Source organism: Gigantopelta aegis, chromosome 6 (genome assembly GCF_016097555.1).
Source record: "Gigantopelta aegis isolate Gae_Host chromosome 6, Gae_host_genome, whole genome shotgun sequence".
Taxonomy (NCBI): domain Eukaryota; kingdom Metazoa; phylum Mollusca; class Gastropoda; order Neomphalida; family Peltospiridae; genus Gigantopelta; species Gigantopelta aegis.
Genome location: NC_054704.1, coordinates 35505562 through 35528316, shown reverse-complemented (window position 1 = coordinate 35528316; position 22755 = coordinate 35505562). Strand labels below are relative to the sequence as shown.

The following is a 22755-nucleotide window of genomic DNA, read 5'->3' as shown; positions in this document are numbered from 1 at the left end:
CTTCCACTTGTTATCTTTGGCTGTTTAAACGTAGTTTAAATATACAGCTATGTAATATAAGTCGCTAAGTATATGTATGTATATAGAAGAGAGTTGTCAAACTTGTGCCCGATTCTTTGGTGTTCTTTGTACACTAAAAGATGTTTTCAATCAATCAGTAGTAAACAGCAGGAGATATGCCGTTGCGCATAATACGGTTCAAGTGTTTACTGGTAGCTGTAATGTGATATATTTCAATTATACACCTAATAGTAATGCACGGAATTGTCAATCTACCGTTATGTTATGAAATTAAAACGTAAATGATACGTAAATATTACAATACCCCTACCTATATTGATACACTCAGTAATTACCACTAAAAGTCTACTGTTGTTCGCAGTGATGTCTTAGCTTCGACTGGTTCTCTCAACACCATAGTTGTGAACTGATACTACTAATCAAACGCCAATACACCGAGGCGACCGTGCATTTTGAGATTTAAATATTAAACTTCAACTTATATCATGTTACTTTTCAATGCTAAATACTGTTGACGCTTTTATAAATAATGTACACATATTGTGATTCAAGTACCCAAATCGAGACATATATCGATATAAACATTTTCAAAATACCCATTTCTAAAAACTACACAAGATAAAACGATGACAAAATACAAAAATACATGCACACACTATTATTCATAATACCACAGATAATAGAATATTTAAACTTTGTTTTTCAAATCCCAGTCATGTTAAGAATATGCGACTTAATAAACGTAACTTTTTTAAAAACATTTTTTTTTACTGAATTTTAAGTAATTAAGTAGGAACAGATCCAGACATTGTTTCATGGGGGTGGGGGTGGGGTGGGGGGTGGGGGGTGGGGGGGGGGGCGTAGCCCAGTGGTAAAGCGCCCGCTTGATGCGCAGTCGATTAGGATCGATCCCCGTCGGTGGACCCATTGGGCTATTTCTCGTTCCAGCCAGTGCACCGCGACTGGTATTTCAACACTTTTATATGCACCATCCCACAGACAGGATAGCACATACCACGGCCTTTGATATACCAGTGCACTGGCTGGAACGAGAAATAGTCCACCATCTGGATCCGCCTACGAAAATAAAACAGCGTCGAATATTAATTAGTAAGCGATACTCAACTGTCGTTTATAAACTATATACATTATACAAGATATATTTAACTGTTCGAATTTTGAATTTTTATATCATAAATTGCTTCTACTATAACAATTTAAGAGTATATAAATTTAAAAGTAAAACATGTTTATATATAAATAAACCCCCAAAACATTTTAAATTTTAATTAAATAATGTAGCAAGATAATAACATTTACATATCACCATATACCCTGTTTATTCAAAAAATAAATGGCAGTGTCATTAAAAAAATAATAATAAAAAACTAAAAAAACTATTAAATTTTCCACCAAATGAGACGATTTGTAGCAGACGATTGGTTGTATTTCTGAACGAGTGCTGTAGAACAAGCGTCACACACTGTCAGGTATATCTAGTCAGCATGTATATAAATGTATTCAGATCAAACCTGTATATAAAGGCCACATCGTAATGAAACCTTTCGCTGAACTTCATAGTCAGATTTGACGGTATTTTCATTTACAATAAATAATAAATTTTTGCATACACTTGGTACATTAGGTTGTACTATACCAAATAAAATCCCAAAGGCAACAGTGTTAACGTTTGTTGTTGAAAACAATATGTGCAATGTGTCGACCAAACTATGACACATAAATATTATCAGTACTACAACCCCTCACTCAGAGTATTAACTGAAGAAAGTGGAACCCTTCATGGCTCATATTTTAATTTAGTTCCGCACAAAAGTGTAGTACATGTATTTATTTTTACAGGTACCCTATGTACATGTTTCAAGCACAGTGGTACTAGATGAAATAAATTGCATTCATTTATTGCCCGCGGCGGGACGTAGCCCAGTGGTAAAGCGTTCGCTTGATGCGTGGTCCGTCTAGGATCGATCCCCGTCGGTGGACCCATTAGGCTATTTCTCGTTCCAGCCAGTGCTCCACAACTGGTGTAACAAAGGCCGTGGTATGTACTATCCTGTCTGTGGGATGGTGCATATAAAATATCCCTTGCTGCTAATCGAAAAGAGTAGCCCATGGAGTGGCGACAGCGGGTTTCCTCTCTCAATACCTGTTTGGTCCTTAACCATATGTCTGACGCCATATAACCGTAAATAAAATATTTTGAGTGCGTCGTTAAATAAAACCATTTCCTTCTTTCATTTATTGCCCAGATGAAACCAAGCTATTTGACAACAAACATTTATAACAAATGACAGGACTTGTGGTATTAACTGCTCTATCAGAAGTTGAACCTTGGATGTTATTTGGTTTAGCACTACCATTAGCGCGTGTCCTCCAGCCATACTCAGATTATACGTGAGAATTATCCTCAAACGTTTGACAACAACACGCATGAGAAAACATTAGAATGTTTCCTCTGACGCGTATTTGAAACTGCATTCGCGAACACCAGGTGTCACATCACCAGGCGAGGATAGCGTCGGATTTGAGAACGCGTTGTAGCACATTTGAAGCGTTCAGGAATACGTTTCCTTCACCCAGAAGAAAGCTTTGAATATCCGTCTGGAGTTTCAATAGAAGAAGAAGAAATATAAATTAATTCCTGCGACCATTCTTTTTTAATACAACCCGCGGTACTCCGTAAAACACGAACTGGTTGGCCTGAAGTCTGTTTGTTGCTGTGTTTTTAGGGTCCATCATATCGTCTGCGCGGTGGAACGAGTGATCGTCGAATTTGATGAACCTGTAGAGCGGCGCCTGCGTGATGTACTTGCCGTACGGGTTGTGGTAAAAGTCCTCCGTCACCATGCCTCGCAACTCGTCCACTATTCGACCATTCACGGCGGTCCTCCACATTGTCCATAGATGGAGGTTCGTCATTGGATCAAACGTCTTGCTGAAGTTAACTTCTGTTTCCGCCGACTTATCGCCAAACATTCTCATGTCGGTCACTTTTTTCATCCTCTTTCCGTTTCCGGTCGAAGGTCGTTGAGAAGACATTCTGTAATTAATGAAAAGAAATCTTTATTATATTTAATAAAATAAAACTGTTTTAAACGACAGCCTCTAAAAACTATTTTAAGTAGATACCTGTAGCTGCTTTTCAATCGGTTACGTCTAACAAGCAGAACCCTGTTTAACCAGTCACTTTAAAATAAGCAAACGCATGTGCTAAGCAGATGTAATACTAAAAAATGGCGCAAAATTAACAAATATCATTTTGATGACAAAATTAATGTCGTAATTTCAATGCCACACACGTTTCAAACGGTTACCTTTGTTAAACAGATAGCTGTCATAAGCAGACGTATGCACAAGCGTTTATCCCCGTAATGCAGAAACTACTAGTATTAGGCTACGACTATTTACATCTTTTTAATTCTATCGCTAAATTGCACATCACTTATACCAATTATCACTTATGTCAATTTTAACCAATCCAAAGTCTTGGGGAATTCATAGATTTTAAAAACAAAACTTGATAAGGAATTAGCGTAATATTTCATTATATATTTTATTATTACTTTTTTAAAAATCGCTATAAATTAAAAATTATATATACATGTACATGTATATACTATAAAAGTGTCTCTTTATATTCTAGTATTATGTAGATTTGGCGTAAAACCTTATATTCCACTGCTATCGAGGAAGGATCGTAGTAACGATGGTATTGCAAGCTTATTAACGTACTTCTACCCATCAGTCTATATATTTGTATTGTATAGGTGATCGGCTGACGGATACCGCTCACAATGTTATCGGTTATAGTCCTCACTCGCGGCGTAGTTTAAATATCTGCATACAAAGACTCAATCTTCAATCTAAAGTTACAAGTATGTTGGGTGGGGTTTTTCGTGCTTTCTAGTTCATTCGCCTGTCTGTCTGTCCTTCCATCTGTACATTTTAAATACAGGGGTATTTTACGAACAAATGAGAAGTGGTATATGAATGGTAAACAATTGAAAATGTCTACATATCATAAGCTGTTATTGTTATTTTCCACAAGATTATCATGGACCAACTGTACAGAAATATGGCTTCTAAAGCAAGTAAAACATTGTTTGTTAAAAAATTGCACTACAATACAATATATATCTAGTATACCTGTTTTATTTAAACTTTTGATAGTAAGATAAAGCCTGTATTAGTATATGGAGCAGAAGAGTGGGGATTTGAAGAAAGACCAGTTCTTGAAAAATTCCATACAAATTTGTAAAATTGTATTGGGTGTAGGCAAACAAGTATCAAGTAATGCAATATTAGCATAATGTGGTAGATGTGGTCTTTATGTTGATTATTATATTAGTTGTGTTAAATATTGGTTTAACTTATTGCGGTTAGTTCTTGTATATTGCAGGGCTCCAACTTCACGACAGCGCTGACAACAATTGCCTTCGGTAAAGCTCATCAACAATGGCAAAGTGTATACACCTGGTGTACATTATCTGCCAATATTTGCACATTTGAAATATGTCTACATACAGCAAAATAACCCTTTAATCGTGTGTATTTGCTGCAAATGTCACTGTTTAAAAATTGCCATAGGCAGACTCAAAATTGCCGTTGGTGGGTTGTTTCACCATTGGAATTTCTTTTTAAAATTGACGTGGAGACAAATCCTTAATTTCGAGCCCTGATATTGTAAACGATTATGTAAAATGTTTTATATGTGCCGATGACCTACACACAGAAATAAATAAACTATCTAAAAAAAAAACCATTTTAAATTATTAAAAAAACAAGACAGAATAAAGAGGCATCAGAATATATTTAGGTGTGTGGGGGGTGTCTCCTGGTGTCTCACTCTCTTGTACTCACCTCTGAAATGCTATATATACAATGTTGAGGATTCTGACGATTGAGCTCGATCGCTAGACTGGTTTTAAACGCCTAATGTTTGGTGGCTGTGATAAGATCAAACAAACGATTGTACCAGTCAAAATTGTTCACGAGCTTTCGGTCTCCGAAACATGCTTCTGTTCTGTTATTATAATACGTTTATTGTGAAGCGAAGAAACCAGTGTAGCGAACATTTTTCTGCTCTGTCTGCCTGAACGCAGCCCGGAGCGCGCCATGTGATACAAAACAGGGCCATATCTATACATAAACACCATATTTAACACACAGCACTTATATTACATCATATGTCCGACGCCATATAACCGTAAATAAAATGTACTGAGTGCGTCGTTAAATAAAACATTTTCTTCCTTCCTTATAGGACATCATCTCAAAGGCGGTTTTTGTTTATTTGTTTGTTACGAACAAACATACTTCTTTTTTTAAGAAAAAAACTTCTTTTTTTCTTCAAAGGGAAGTTTTTGTCTTATAACCAATAACTTCAAAAAGTTTAATTTGTTTAGTATAAAGGTTTTCAAAAGTTTGGGGGAAGCAATAGAATCACAGGTGTAGTATGACGAATGCCCTTAACTAAAAATATGTTCTTAGAAACGTAATTTATATTTAAAAAAATAGTAGTACACGGCATCTCTTAATATCAGCATACTGGTTGTGGTGTAATACAAATATTATTACAAAGTTACTCCTCGTTCCAATAATGTCCGGTTAATAATAAAACTTGATAGTTCATCAAAGGTTACCATGACTACAATTTAATTCGGCGGAAACTACTTGCTGTAGGTAAGATTGTTGAGAAACTTGAATGAAGAATGGCGACACGCACTGATTGTTACATGGAGTGCGCCACACGTACGGTCCGTTTATATGATGTATCTGTGTCATCAACGGGCATGTGTTCATCAATCTAACAATCTATCCATCTATTCAGCATCCATCCTCAGACTCGCATTGAACATGTTTTTGAGGGAAGTGATTAATTGCTCCCTTAATTTACGGGGAGCCATTTAAGATAAGACCATATTGATAACATATAAATTCACCTGTTATGGGGAGCTAAACCTGTCTCAGAGGAATGATGGGGAGCAAGAGTGTTAGCTCCCATTAAATAGCGGGGTCTGCATCTTTCCATCTACCTATTTACCAACCTACCTATTTTCTGTCTATCTATCCATAACTCTTTCGGTATGTCAGTCCATCCATCTATCCATCCATCCATCCATGCATGCATGCATGCATGTATGCATGCATCCATCCATTAATGTCTATATACATATCTATCCAATCATCCATCCATCCATGCATCCATCCATCCATCCATCCATCCAGTCATCCATCCATTCATCCAGCCAACCACATATGTCTTTTTGCATATCCATACATCCATCCACCCATCCATACATCCATCCGTTCGTTCGACCGTCCATCCATCTATCCATGTTTATACACATGTCCACTCATCCATCTATCCAAGTCTATATACATATCCATCCAATCATCCATCCATCCATCCATCCAACCACTCAAATACATGTCTATATACATATCTATCTATTCATCCATCCATCCAGTGTTCCATCCATCCATTCACTCATCCATCCATCCATCCATCTATCCATCCATCCAGTGATCCATTCTTCCAACTATCCATGTATATATACATATGCAGCCAATCATCCATCCATTCATCCATCCATCCATCCATCCATCCATCCATCCATCCATCCATCCTACCAGCCAAATACATATGTCTATATACATATCTATCTATCCATCCATCCATCCATCCATGTCTATATACATATCGATATCTATCCGTCCATCCATCCTTCCATCTATCCATGTCTATATATACATATCCATCCAATCATCCATCAACGTGTATGCGCGCTCTCATTCTTGTTTGTGTACGTGCAGAATCGAATACGTTCATCAATGTTGTATAAGTATGTTTAAATGTTTGGCATGAGTTCAATCCGTACCCACCTTTCAATGGTTAGGGTAGTTTTACGGATAGGGTTAGGGTTAGTCTTTAGAGCCTTTGATAAAGAAGGGTATGGGTCGAACTCTTTCCAGTATGTTTAATATTTATCAATCACGTAACCACCACGTGTCACCTGTGCGTATTGACCTCTGACCTACATCCCGATATGTATTACTTGTTCTTAATAAGCCGGGGTTCTGCATGGAATGTAATTATAGATAATAACAGAGATGTCATTGCTCCACTGCACTGTGATCTCTGGAAGCTCACTAGTACATCTATTTTACGTCACGTTTTCTGCATTTCTCTATACAGTGGGATGCCCACAGAAACTATATCTAAAAGGGAGGGAACAAACGAATTTTTTAAGACTGTCTTTGGATACGAATTTCTAGCATCTGGAAAACAAAACAGCAATGTTTGTAACGATATTTTTAGCAGTTTTATAAGTGTATAGCATGACAAATCAAAAGTACATTTATAGGTCCTCAAATGGAGGAGGGGGGGGGGCGGGGGGGGGGGGGGGGTGCGTGCTCATTCTCCAGCCTCTCCGGTTCCTACGGCCTGGGATGTCGTTTAGTGGTATAGTTTTTTGTCTAAAATGTGATGTATCGCAACATCAACACCCGTCATGAGCCATGAGTACCATTACTGGTATACCACAATCAGAGGTCAAGCTGTAACTTGGCAACACGATCATCTTGGCTTAAATCTCTAATGTCAAATTTGGGTAGTTCCGTGAACTAGATGGATAGCAATTGTAGTCGGGTGTTTTCGGAATATATTTATAAGTTTATGTGGAACAAACATTTAGAACACCTCACCCATTTCTGAAATATTGATAATAAAAACACGATTGTTTACGATTAGTACTGCAACCTCGGTAACGTAGTAAAGTCATCATCGGCTATAAGAACGCAGCCCAGTCTGCATCTAAATTACACACTTTATGTTATTGGCGAGTAGATTAACGAACACTGCCTTCAGTTTTCTCGAAAGAAAGACTGTCATTATGAGAGCGAAGTCCCTTGAATATCTTATAACCACATGCATTCACTCGCTGACCCCATTAATCTATCCCCAAAGGGAAACAGATACAGACCTTGCTGTACGAATTTGAAACATTCCATGGATATTATATTCCACTTGCAAGTCCACAGTCAGTCAACAGTGGTTATTGTTGACGGGTGGTGAAACAGAAGACGTCTGCTTAGAATCATCATTTAAAATCAGATGTAAAATAGCGCAATTTCCTCCCCGACAGACAACGAAGTCACAATTTTACAAAGGGTGACCCGAGACCCTATTCAGAATTTAGCGTGTGAAATGATAAACGACCAGGGGGTGTATCTGTATTGTATTCTTAAACATGTCCACAATATAATAGGCAACATTTTAAATAAGTAACGAAAATGAAATAAAGGACCTTAGCTTGGTGACGTGGGCATGTCGTCGGCTTTTACGGCAAATTGGAGTGTAGGTCAATCGTTAGAGCGTTTGTTTGAGCCTTGGTGGATAGTAGGATCAACTCCCATTTGTTTGACTGGTCCAGCAACTTGTCCAGGATTGGTTTATCATACCCCGTGATATTTGCCGTTTGTCATATAAAACATATGGAACAGGATGTAACCCTAAATTATGCGTCAAAATTACCTTCAAGAAATTGCGCAACTTTTTCTAACTGGCTTTAATCCTACAGGACATTTGCAAATTCAATAACACCGAAACCAACCCTCGAACGCTATCGATCCTGGTCGGTCTGATTGTGCTCCCTTGCACATGCCAGCACGGGCGGCCCACTCCCCCACCCACCACAAACCCTTTCCTCTCTTGGACGGAGGAGCCGGCGAAAGTCGACACCTGCGCCCATAACAGGCATGCTATAACAGCTTGTTCTGAATGTGTATGTTAAACCCTATGACCTGACCTGACCTGACCTGACCTGACCTGACCTGATGTGATGTAACCCAGTCGGTAAAGCACTTGCCCTGGGCGCTTTGGTCGTAGAATCAAACCTCCTTAGTGGACTCATTCTCTTATGGGAATTTTCCAGTTCCAGCTAGCGCCCAACGACTAGTATATCAAAGGCCGTGGTATATGCTGTGCTGTCTGTTGGAATGTGCATATAAAACATACCTTTCTGCTAACGGAAAAAATAGCGCGTTTCCTGCGAAGACTCCAAGTAAAATTACCAACTGTTTAACATCCATAGTTGATTAACAAACTTTTAAACATAAAATATCCGTGGTGGCAGTTGGCTTCTAAACTAACACTGGTTTTCAGTTCTATTGCTGTTTAATATTCACAACAGATCTCTCTCTCTCTCTCTCTCTCTCTCTCTCTCTCTCTCTCTCTCTCTCTCTCTCTCTCTCTCTCTCTCTCTCTCTCTCTCCCCCCCCCTCATTCTCTCTCTCTTTCTTTTTCACACTGTTAATCATTTGTAAAATCATCGAGAAAATTATCTGTATTAATTCTATTTAAAGGTTCCCCATGTTACCAATTGATTGTAGTAAAATTAGCTTGTATAATAAAACATTTTAGAAATCATCATATTCATTACTATTGTACGTTTACACTCAACCCCAGTTAGTATAATATTTAAATGTTACTAGCAGGTACATACATGTATGCTATCAACCCCACGATATACATCTTGTATTTATGTCATAATCACAAAAGTTAATTCAGATTTGGGTAGAGCAGTTCAAAAGAGTTTACACTGACAATGGCTTTCGTTATATATGATTTATACTACCCACAAACAGTTAAGCAATTTATTATCGAAATGTTAAAGTTAAAATTTGTTTTATTTAACGACACTACATTTGGTAATTGTTGCATATAGTCTTAGACAGGAAATCAGCAGGAGGAGCTGCATTAATACCATGCATAACAAATTACTTAATTAACCCATTTTGACTTCGTGAAGTTTAGATAGTTTTGATGTCGGACATTGATGGAAATCAAAGATGCCAACTTAACAGAATCAATGCACCATTCTATAAAAAGTACATGAGGGAACTTTTATTAACTATTGTTTTTTCATAACCAAGAAACATGTTTCAAATCTAGATGAACAAATTTACTTATTTGATTAACCCTTTGACTTCTATGAGCACTTTAATTATGGTGTCGAATGGAAATTATATTTTGGTGTCGGATGAAAATAAAATTTCATACTTTTCATCAATATAGTTTTAATGATTGCGTTATACCACACCGATATATATATATATATATATTAAAATTAAAGTGCTTTCTTTATCATTATAATTCAAGGAACCCTGATTTATGGGGGCGGAACAATACTAACAACAAAATCCCATTAAAATGCTTAACTTGTTGTGGGTAGTATCACCGAAGGCCCGGAATCATATTTATGACTCGGTTGAAACATTTATTACCGGCATGCTTTATTATGGAAATTGGTCTCTTGTGATGTTATTTTGCGTGTAAAAATATGCTGGGTCGTAACTTTGATATGCGTTTGTGTATCAGACAGTGAAAAACGAAACACATTTCTTTTCAGAATGACAACGTAACAGTTATCTCGCAATAACTTCACTGACATGCCTTTTTTGCCGTATTTTAGTACTACATACGCGAATATATATTACTTTTTTAATGGCGACGGGAATAATGACATCGATGTTTTTTATTTACTAAGTATATAATTACGTTAAAGGCACTGTCTTGCCTTTCTGTGAATTAAATATTTATTATTAATTCAAAAGACAAAAAAGAAAGAAAAAAGAGTAAAGTTTGTTTTATTTAACGACGCCACTAGAACACATTGATTTTTTATTTTATCATCGGCTATTGGACGTCAAACATATGGTAATTTTGACACTGTTTTATAGAGGAAACCCGCTGTCGCCACATAGGCTACTCTTTTACGACAGGCAGAAGGGGATCTTTTATTTGCGCTTCCCACAGGCAGGATAGCACAAACCATGGCCTTTGTTGAACCAGTTATGGATCACTGGTCGGTGCAAGTGGTTTACACCTACCCATTGAGCCTTGCGGAGCACTCACTCAGGGTTTGGTGTCGGTATCTGGATTAAAATTCCCATGCCTCGACTGGGATCCGAACCCAGTACCTACCAGCCTGTAGACCGATGGCCTAACCACTACGCCACCGAGGCCGGTTTCAAAAGTCAAACACACCTGCAGCCAAAATAAATGTATATATAATATAATAATATACATGTGTTTTCACTATCAACAGTTCACTTTGGTTGTCGTAATGGAGATGTTGATTTATATTTTACATATTGTAAAGTTATGTTTAAAAGTTTTTTTTATTATTATCATCATCATCATCATCATCATCATCATCATTACTCATCATTATTATTACCATTATTATTATCATTATTATTATCATCATCATCATCTTATTATTATTATTATTCATAATCACCATCATCATAATCATCATTATCAGAATCATCATTATCATTATTATTATTATTATTATTATTATTATTATTATTATTATTTCAGAACGTTAGATTGCATGTCGACTTTCCATAAAACCATTTTTCAAGAAATCTACTTCACAAATTCACGTCATGTTTAGTAGATGGCTTCATTTCCATAAGACTTATGAAAGAAGTTGAAAGAGGCTGCATCGCCCTCATTCGTTTGACCTCATGTGTTTCACTGAATGTGTTCGATCCACCAAGCTTCGTATTCATACGAGACTAGGCTCATCACAGATAATTGAGAATCATAATGGTTCGCGACCAGGGGATCGGTACACCAAAACATTATCATTTTGAAGTGAATCACAATGGATTATTTGTAATCTGAGCCATGGATGCCACACAAGTAATTATCGAAGCATGAATCCTCGAGGAAGGCCATCATAAAGTCATCCTGTTGCAAAGTTATGGTGGCCATTTTAAAACGACAATTCTTAATGTGTTATGCTAGGGTTCAGACTATCAACTGTCACGGCGAAGATGGCCAACTCCCTACCCGTGCTTTCAGATTAACAAATACTATCGGTCGTACGTGTTGTATACGACGAGAATCGAGTTGTAAGAGTGCCCAGACTAGAAACTGGACAGTCGTAGAAGTCGAGAGATCGGCGAGCTGGCCACCTTCGTCGTCAAAGTTGGTAGTATGGACCCTAGCATTATACGATTTTCTACACATTATAGGAAAATACAATAATCTTACTGTCTTTTAAACATTATGAATTCGAAATATAATAGCAGTTTATTTAATCGCAGTTTCAACAACGTAATGTGGTCATAGCAATAAATATTGCAGAAGTCATGGTGATAACGAATCATTAACTGCACGTGTAATCTCGCATCGCTATTTCTTTTTTTATTATTATTTTGATTTTGATTATTAAATATTTTGTATAATTTAATTAATGTCCTTCTTTCCTGAAGTACCGTTTGACTATTTAAGTGAATTTGTAAATATACTAAGTAACTATTATATACCTACAGTCGCCATTAGCTTTCAAGGAAAAAGCCTTTAAAATGACAAGACCCTATTTTTTAAACACTAAGGCATATTTTTCACTATTAGAGCAGTTCTTCATATTTTTTAAAACACATGTGCGACTGAGAAGTAACGGTTATAGAGTGGAGGTTTAGTCTGTTTCTAAGGGTATTTTGCTGTTTTAACGTCACAGACTCTTGAGTCTTGTTGTAACTTTATATAAATGTGTTTCAGATTTGTAGATTAACTAAACTTAGTGCCCATTTTTATTGGTTGAAACTAGAGTGAGTAAACATATGCCTAGTCATTTTGCTTTTTGGGGGTCAAAAAAAGGTTTTCTATCAAAACATATATTATATTATATACCTCATTATTTTTGTTCTCAACATAGTCATTTTAGGGTAGATCCGACCTTCAGATGTATACACAGACGTAAGCGCAGACGTTAAAGTTGAAGGAAGTGTACATGCAAACACAAACGTCAACGCAGACATGAAAGTTGAAGGAAGTGTACATGCAAACACAAACGTCAACGCAGACATGAAAGTTGAAGAGAGCGCACATCTAAACGCAGACGTCAAGGCAGACGTGAAAGTTGACGACAGTGAACATTTAAACACAGATTTTAAAGCAGACGTGGAAGTGGAAGATGGTGCTCATGGAACCGCAGACGGGAAAACAGCAAACACATATCTGTATAGTATACCTACCTAAGATACCTCCAATGATGTGCCGTGATGTGCCTCTTTTGAACAATATTAGAGAGTTTGTTTTTTCCGCCTAAGTGAACCCATATAATAAACCCTTTAAATCCATTCAGTAGAACTAACACACGTTACTGAATTCCAGGAAATGCAGTCACATAGTACCACTACCACAGTATTCGGGCAACAGCATTCTTCAGAACAGTTCCGTAAGCGCCAGTCACCCTCAGTTCGGAATGTGTCTGCTACACCGAGAGCATCTAACAGTAATACACCCGTTTAAGCTTAACCTGCCCACCGATATGACTGTTCACTGGAAAGGGACTGAACGGGTGAATACGCGGCAAGAAAAGCCTCCCTTTATCACGCAGCGCACCTGATATAGATTTCTAAAGAAATAGTTATTTACCAAACTCAAACGGGTCAAGTCCGTCTGCGGAGGTCAATAGTTTTATTTTGTTCAAGGTTGATATATAAAATGCTAACTTTAAGGAAAAAAGTTTTGTCTAAGGTTTGATAAAAATAACTGAACCGTGGTAGCAAGAGAGACACTTTCTAATGTGTGTTTGTGTGTGTGTGTGTGTGTGTGTGTGAGGGTGAGAGAGAGAGAGAGAGAGAGAGAGAGAGAGAGAGAGAGAGAGAGAGAGAGAGAGAGAGAGAGAGAGAGAGAGAGAGAGAGAGATTACCCTACCCCATTGTGTGCATGATATCTCCTACCCATCGACATCGACAGCTAAGCCAACGCTGGGTGAAAGGTTCATCAAAGATTTAGGTTTTCTCCTAAGAGGGCGCAATTCATAAAAACAACACTTACTTATCAGGGTGTTATTTTGGGCTTATAGAAACGAAAGGGTTGCTTAGGTGGGATCTCATATATTGTGTCTACACGGGCTGGGTTAAAACAAAAACGCCGTGTAGATCGGTCTTTTAATTCCCAAAATGAATGAAGTATTTGAAAAAAATATATTTCGTTTGTGCCGTTTCGTTTACATCTCGCTGCAGTATTTTGCATTTATTTTAACCGACGTTTTGATTTCAAAATTGATATATAAATGTACTTAACATGTACGCAAGAAAGACTTGGTCAACAAAAACAAACATTTTTTTCAGTCAATTTATTATACATTTGTCATTTTCTTAGGACACTTGCAACCTAAAAATAGCGGGGGGGGGGGGGGGGGGGGGGGCAGCCTTAAGACCCCCTGGGGCCCATTTCACTTAACATCGTAAGTTTGCGTATGCTACTAGCAGTTATACCGGTCGTGCGTTTACACGTGTTTGGCATCAATTTTACACCGAAAATTACATCATTACGGAAGCTGGAGTATTTTAAAGACAGAACAAATTAATCATGCGTTCTTCTAACTATATTTGTTGAACTATAATAGTAATAAAAATAGTGGTCTAGTTGTAGATTTACGTTTACGTACAAAACTAGGTTTACGATGTTTTGTGAAATTGGGCCCAGATCTGCCCCGTCTAAGTCCTTGATAAACCGACTGGCTGACTACACCGACGAATTCCGTGGACTGGTTTCTGTACACAGGCAGTACTTTTAAACCTAGATATGTTTTTTTTCTCTAGTGATATGTTTGTAATTGGCCTGTATTTTGTATTAATTAACATGTGTTAAGTTATATTTTCAACATCATTAATCACGCCTAAGTTCACCCAGCCGTTTTTTTCGCATTAACGTTTTCAAACTATTTTGACTGCTTCCCATTTTGGTCATACGGTTTAAAATGTAGTGTAAAAAACCAGTCTAGCAAGCGTTAGCGACAAAAAGCTGGCTGAACTTATCACATAGTTTTCAATAGGGAACAGAGTGTCATTAAAAATAATCGACTAATATACCTCAAACATATTTTGTGGCGCGTGAGATAGATTATTGGATTAATCCACGTGTGACTGATTTCATGTTGCATCCACCATGTTTTGAAACTGGTATGAAAGATTGTGGTATGTGCTGTCCTCCATTGGGAAAATTATCCCATTTCTTCTCTCATGATCGATGTCACATTAAACATTTTTTAACAATTCGCTGTTTTTAAGCATTGTAAATATACTGTAGAACAAAGAAAAGGCGAATATATATTTTTCACATTTTTTTAAAATTTCATTATAACATTAATTCGGGAAATAGACTGAAAATGGACCTAAAATGTCCTCAAGACACTGATAATTTAATAAACAAAAAAACTAATAGGTTTAAACTGAATAGGTTTAAATACATTAGGCCTAAAGGTTTAAATAAAATAAATTTATTTTATTTTATTTAAACCTTTAATTTATTTAAACATATTCAGTTTAAACCTATTATTTTTTGTGTCTATTAAATTATCAATGTCCCTTATAGCTAAAAGTCTAAAGGTAAAATTGTATTTAATCCCATCAATGTCAGATGTCAGATTATGTGCACAGGACTGACGTGCCTGGAACTTCAGACTTAAGGTAAGTGAATACCAGCTTTAATAAGCTTACTCAACTATTGTTGGCGATCCGTATAATCAAAGGCCCTCTTGGAATTAACGACTGCAGATAGGCTCTTCCAATGAAAGTGATCAATAGTAATAAAGGTGGTGCCAAAATCTGCTGAGGGGAACATCCGCTTAAACCACCAACATTAAGGAAAGCAAAACTTTCCAGTCGTCTTGAACACTGACCCGTTGTATGTTTCTATTAATAACAATATAAAAAATGTGACATTTTGTCTTGTGACATTATGTCCTAGGCAAAATTATGAATGTATCTTTCTATGACTTGTTTTCAGTCACTGTCTCATATACACTGAAATGTAAACGTATAGATGTAAGATCAGACTCGGAGGGTGAATTGGGATGGCCAGTGGCGGATCCAGAAAATCCATTTAGGGGGAGCCCCAGTGACATGAAGCGGAATGCCAGGGGAACTTTGGGGGAGGTTTGGAGGGGGATCGTGAAAATGAAAATTAATATATAATAAAATTATAACTGTTGCAAAAATTAGGGGGCCTCCCCCTCCCCTAGATCCGCCCCTGGTAGCTATGATCGGATCAGTTTTACCTACCTGTCTTTTGAAACGATAGCAACAAAAGTTTACAATATCCCAGAATCCAGTCAACAATGTTTACAATTAAAAATATCTTCTGAGATAGTGCATGTCTCTAACATTCTAACACCCACACTACCACTACCACCACCACCACCACCACCACCCACTTGAATTAACTATAATTTGTTTCCGTAATGAACAATGAGGACTCGGCGGAAAACTACACATTTGGATAGTGCAGCTGGGATCTCGGACATCCGGTGTTCTATGGTCTGCGCAGTCGCTTTCAAAATAAGGCAAGAAGAAATATTTAATACAATCTAATTTGGTGTTACTATATTGAAGAAAGGATATGGAAGTTTTTAAACTCTGAAAAATTAAATTTTACTATTTTAAGTTAAACCAAAACATATATATTCCAATAAGTTGACATGTTTAATATTTACAAAGTAGTATTCATTTATTTCATCGCTAATAATAATAATAATAATAATAATAATAATAATGCATTTATTTCAGATAAAAAATTCACAGAATAGTCTACAGAATTATATATTCACATTCAAAATGGATTCAATATATGGAATTGATCTAATTAATGACACAGTAGTCCATCAAAAGTCATGATCGATAATTTTATAACTATTTATAGCTTTACAATTTATAATTTTATTTGACAAAATTCAATTTAATTCCCTTATGAAATAGTTAAAACCGTATTATAAATTAGTGTTACACGCTTGAACCTAATACGAAAGAGAGAAAGAAGTGTTTTATTTAACGACGCACTCAACACATTTTATTTACGGTTATATGGCGTCAGACATATGGTTCAGGACCACACAGATTTTGAGAGGAAACCCGCTGTCGCCACTACATGGGCTACTCTTCCGATTGGCAGCAAGGGATCTTTTATTTGCGCTTCCCACAGGCAGGATAGCACAAACCATGGCCTTTGTTGAACCAGTTATGGATCACTGGTCGGTGCAAGTGGTTTACACCTACCCATTGAGCCTTGCGGAGCACTCACTCAGGGTTTGGAGTCGGTATCTGGATTAAAAATCCCATGCCTCGACTGGGATCCGAACCCAGTACCTACCAGCCTGTAGACCGATGGCCTGCCACGACGCCACCGAGGCCGGTATACGAAAGAGAGAAACTCGGCTCGTTCAATATAGCTATTAAAACGTAATTTTCAATTCATTTAAATCTTTCTTCTTGCCCGAAACGTTCATATTATGAGACCTTAAATTATTCAATGATTTAAAATAGTGTTCCTGATCTTTTGTAGTTGCATGCTGTAGTAAAAAAAACCTGTAACGATTATAAAAAACACACATTATAATAGCGATTGCGTAGACAAGATACAACCGGATGTCTGAGATCCCAGCTTTGTCATCTGGTGGCTTAGTTCGTCGGGTGCTCATTAAAGTTGAAATCCTATAACAATGCAAAACACAAACCTCCTCCTGTTTTAATATAAATATGTGGATGAATGACGATATAGTGATGTAGTGTATGGAGCTGTAGTAAGTAAAAATACCACAGTAATATACAATATACATATATATATATATATATATATATATATATATATATATATTAACTTACATTTTAAGAAAAAAAGAGAGTATGTTTTAAAACCTATAGTAAATGAATGAAATTTTAAGACACCTCAGTACGAGCAACGAGTGTCAACTCACACTGGGTTGGTACCAATCCTGGGATACGAACCCGGTAATAAACCATAGGAAGGGTTCTCATGGTGCGCAATCACACACCCCCTCCCCGAAATTCGAAGTTTTTCGAAAAAAACCCAATGTCTTTCAGATGAATACAGTGCATTTTTAGTGGGGAACAATGTAATATATGAAGCTATAGGTTCCCTTTTTAAACTTTGCATACTTTTAATCCTGGAGGTGCTCTTTTTAAAAACAAATTCTGCTTCCACCCCTGCGAACCCAGTACCTATCCATCTTAAACCATGTGGTTTAATTGATGCGACGTTCAAACAGGTTTTTATAACATTCGGTCAGCTCCTGAACAAACGAATAGGCCTATAGCATCGCGAAAGAAAACTAATTCGGGTGGACTGCAACAAATGTATCAGCCAGATGTATCAGCAACAGTGAAACGAAACACGAGTAAACAAGTCATTAAAACTAATAATACAAAAGTCAGATGAATGTCATCCAATAAACTCAGTATGTGTCATCTTGACATGTCTTTTTACGTGCATATTTACTCTCTCACGCCTCGCGTATCTCACGTGTTGGTGATACTTCTGGTATTATACCTCACGCCGTTACTGTTTTGTATCTAACCAAATACTGGTCATAATTGAGACTTGCGTATCTTGTTATTCTGACTTCCTATTCCACTTCACTCTTTAAACATTGATTCTTCTTAACCACAATTCAGTACACAATATGGCATATTTACCCAGTATACATAAATAATGAGGGAAACGTCTGCAACCCAAACTGTTTGGCGTAGTTTGTTTGCAATTATGGCTACGTTCAGTACAAAGGTTTTTGTCGCTAGCACTCACTATAGGACTGGTTCCCTGTAACTTTAATATTATGCGATTAAAGTGAGGGTAAAACAATATAGGTGATGTATCATACTTGAAGTTTGAAAACGTCAAGTCAAAATAAGTTTAAAGTTTGGTTTGTTTAACGACACCACTGGAGCACATTGATTAATTAATCATCGGCTATTAGATGTCAAACATTTGGTAATTCTTACACGTAGTCATCAGAGGAAACCCGCTACACATTTCCTAATGCAGCAAAGGATCTTTTATAGGTACTTATCCACAGACAGGAAAGCACATACCACGGCTTTTGACCAATTGTGGTGCACAGGTTGGAGTCAGAAGACATCTTATTTTAATATACTTGTTCAGAGCAATCTGTTCTAAAGTACTCATGTCCTTGTATTGTTATTAGCAATTTGCTTAAAGTCGCAGACCCTAGCTTCAACTCGCAAAAATGAACACTAAGTTTAGTTAATCTACAACCCTGTAACACATTTGGATAAAGTTATAACAGGGTCAAACAAGAGTCTGTGACGTTGAAACCGGGAAATAGCCCTAAAATAGACTAGAACTCGACTCCATAACCGATACTTCTCAGAGGTTTGTGCAGTGGGGTTTTTTTTAATATAAAAATAGCATTTTGTGCTATTAGAAACACCAGGATGACCAGAAACACTTCGGTTGTACGGAAATGTATAATCTAAACAATAAAATATAAGTAATGTTTGATTTCAGTGATCATAAACGGCCCTAATATTGAAATATATGCCTCAGTGTTTACAAACTAGGGTATGTCACTTTAATGAGAGAGAGAGAGGGGGGGGGGGGGGGGGGATTTTATTTTCAATATATTTTCCTGGATAGCATTTCTTTCACCTCATTACATCATCGCTAAGTCGCGTTGAAATCAGCATTTGAATCGAGCCTTTAAGGCTAATACTTAAAACCACAATTAAAATCGGCGAAATGACATGTTGCACTTGCAAGTTTTCATACGTAGTGTGTATGACTGGCGTTATCTATTATATGGATCTGACAGAATATACCGACTGCACCCTTCATACATAAACGTAGATTTAATTGTCAATTTCGTCTATGGACATTATTCGCAGGAATGCACAAGCTGTATTGGTATTTTCACCTGTTACGGTGAGGCAGAAATACGTTGACTACTAGTAATTATCACACACAGGGCCGTATCTATCTATTAGTTTCCGGGGGTGGGGCAATCTAATTAAAATTAGCTCCACTATTACATGTGGTGAGACCAGTAGAGATAATTTTAATCAGAGTGGGGGTGGGGGTGGAGAGGGGCGTCATTTTTCCATGAGTCCATCCCATTTCTTCGCTATGTGCGACCATGTTTCCCCTAAAAGACAATGATATACGAGTAAGCCATTAAAATATAATGCTTTGGCCGTACCTAGCCTAAAATAGCTAGACACAGAGTTGTTGTTGTTGCTGTTTTTTTTTGTTGTTGTTGGATTGTTTTTTTTTTTTTTTTTTTTTTTTGGGGGGGGGGGGTTGGGGTTGTTTTGTTTTGAGGGGAGGGACTGTATTTTTGTTTGTTTTGTTGTGTTTGTTGTTATTATTTGTTTTGTTTGCGGTTTTTAGGGGGTTGCGGGGAGGATTGTGTGGATTTAATCGTGCCATAATAATATAGGAACGTCTGCAGCTAGACGAAAGGCAACTTCTAAACTGGAAAAAAACCCCGATTTTAGACCCTGCCCCTCCCCGCTATTAATTGATTTTTTTTTTAATTATATAAAAGAGTGGCGGGACGTAGCCCAATTGTAAAGCTCTCGCCTGATGCGCGGTCGATCTAGGCTCGATCCCCGTCGATGGGTCCATTGGGTATTTCTCGTTCCAGCACGACCGGTATATCAACGGTCGTGGTATGTGCTATCCTGTCTGTGGGATGGCGCATTTAAAAGATCCCTTAAAACTAATGTAAAAATGTAGGTGGTATCCTCTCTTAAGACTATAATATCAAAATTACCAGATGTTCAACATCTAATAACCGATGGTTAGAAAAGCAATGTGCACTAGTGGTGTCGTTAAACAAAACAAACGTATTATAGTTTAAATAAAGAATTTGTTTTAAATGTCGCTGAGAAATGGGGGGGGGGGGAGTGTGAAAAGTAAATGGGATTTCCATTCGCCCTTCTATTTCACAGCTAGTTATTTCTCGTTCCAGTCAGTGCTCCACAACTGATCTAAGGCTCATATAGACTGGATGCGGCGCGTGCGTGTGGTCAGACTATTGCGTCTAATGCGTCTGCGGCTTGCGTATTGGGCATATGTAAATACCATACTAGTATACGATTATTTTATTTCGGCTGGCTACATGCGTTGTGCATCCAGTCTAGACACGTTCATTAAAACTAATGTATTTCGATTTTTAATAGCCGAACAGCACGCACGCCGTGATATGTACTATCATGTCTGCGGAATTGTGCACATAAAAGGTTACTGGCTACTAATCGAAAATAGTAGCCCATGGAGTTGAGACAGCGGATTTCCTCTCTCATTATCTATGAGTCCTTTAAACATAATATGCCCAACGCGATATAACTGAAATAAAATTGTGTGTAGGTGTTGTTAAATAAAAAATGTCTTCCTTTTTTGTTCAGAACGGCCTTTATGTGAGCGCGCAAAACGTGATTGGGAAGGCCAAAAGATATTTTGTTCCCAATCCTAAATGTATAAGTCCCACCTTCACACCATCTCCAAATGAAGATATTTATAAGATTTCTTTTTCTTGTTCAATCGACTATAATTCTAAATGTCGACATGTATACATATACAATGAACACTAAATAAACAAATCTACGACTAGTTATAGTCATGAATTACCACTCCCTCCATTATTTCGCTAGGCGTTAGCAGACGAGCACATACATGTTTATTGTTATTCATATTTAAAAAAAATGCAATGTGTACAGTTAAACACGTGACGTGCAATAGTATTGAGGCGGGGGTGTTGTTTGTTTGACAGTTATTACTGACATCTGTAAATTTGACTAACTGTATCACCCACCAAACCTAGTAACTGTTGTTATATACCTGTTTAATATGTGATATGTAATAAAATCGTTGTATTTAACATTTCGTACATGTGTTGTAAGATGTTTTGTACTTGTGTGCTTGGGGTTTTGTTTGTTTTTGTTTTGTTTTGTTTTTGACGGTCTCTCTCTCTCTCTCTCTCTCTCTCTCTCTCTCTCTCTCTCTCTCTCTCTCTCTCTCTCTCTCTCTCTCTCTCTCTCTCTCTCTCTCTCTCTCTCTCTCTCTCTCTCTCCTTATATATATACATGTGTATATATGTGTGTGTGTGTGTGTGTGTGTGTGTGTGTGTGTATATACATCCACTTTCTTTCTGTTCTTTTATTTGGGTTTTTTTATTTGTTTATTATATATATATTTTTGTGTTTGTTTGGTAGTAGTTGTATGGTGGGAGTTGCAATTTGGTTAGTCAGTCAAGGGCAGGCAAGTGGACACTATAACAGTGCAGACCCGGCTTTAACACACGAGCTGATTATGGATAAAGTTAAAGTTTGTTTTGTTTAACGAAACCACTAGAGCAGTCAAGTTATTAATCACCGGCTAGTGGATGTCAGTTGTTTGATAATTCTGACATGTAGCCTTAATTAAAGTTTTGTTTTGTTTTATTTATTGAACAACTAGGCCACGTCAAATTAGTAATCATCGGCTGTTGGATGTGGCTTTTTAAAGTTCGTTTCATTTAACAACACCGCTAGAGTACATTGATTTATTAATCATCGGCTATTGGATTTTAAACATTTGGTATTTTGACATATAGTCTTAGAGAGGAAACCCGCTACATTTTTCCATTAGTAGCAATGGGTATTTTACATGCACCATCCCACAGACAGGACATAATTATGATACATTATTGCAATATAGTGGCATAAAATTAATGTTTGTATTTGATATTTGTATACTGTAAATCGGATTAATACTGCGACGTGTTTTGTGGGGGTTTTATTTCTCGCTACTATGCATCTTAGCGCATGTTCGCGACGTGTAAATTTGGCGAAAATTGAGAAGTCGTCTTAAGCACACACTAACCTGGTAAA

At 37.1% G+C, this 22755-nt stretch overlaps 1 protein-coding gene across 5 annotated transcripts; it reads right to left on the bottom strand.

The window, feature by feature from the left end:
- Window positions 1-2673: 2673 nt before the first annotated feature.
- On the bottom strand, window positions 2674-16236 carry LOC121375794. 5 transcript variants are annotated; one of them, XM_041503443.1, is made up of 2 exons: window positions 16135-16236; window positions 2674-3079 (listed from the first exon to the last, which is right to left on the bottom strand). In XM_041503443.1, the coding sequence occupies exon 2, from the start codon at window positions 3076-3078 to the stop codon at window positions 2674-2676; it is 405 nt and encodes a 134-aa protein (XP_041359377.1). In that variant the 5' UTR covers window position 3079; window positions 16135-16236. The 5 variants fall into 5 exon arrangements, with proteins under 5 accessions (XP_041359377.1, XP_041359376.1, XP_041359374.1 ...); XM_041503442.1 differs by lacking the exon at window positions 16135-16236 and adding an exon at window positions 13096-13408; XM_041503440.1 differs by lacking the exon at window positions 16135-16236 and adding an exon at window positions 12752-13067.
- Window positions 16237-22755: the final 6519 nt, after the last annotated feature.

Bases quoted from the DNA above. Each gene is read 5' to 3' on its own strand.
- LOC121375794 (XM_041503440.1), bottom strand. From the start codon at position 12,927: ATGTCTGCGTTGACGTTTGTGTTTGCATGTACACTTCCTTCAACTTTC. The intron at 3,080-12,751 runs GTATATAATATA...CATTAATTACAG, and splicing joins TTGAGAACAAAAATAATGAG to AATGTCTTCTCAACGACCTT.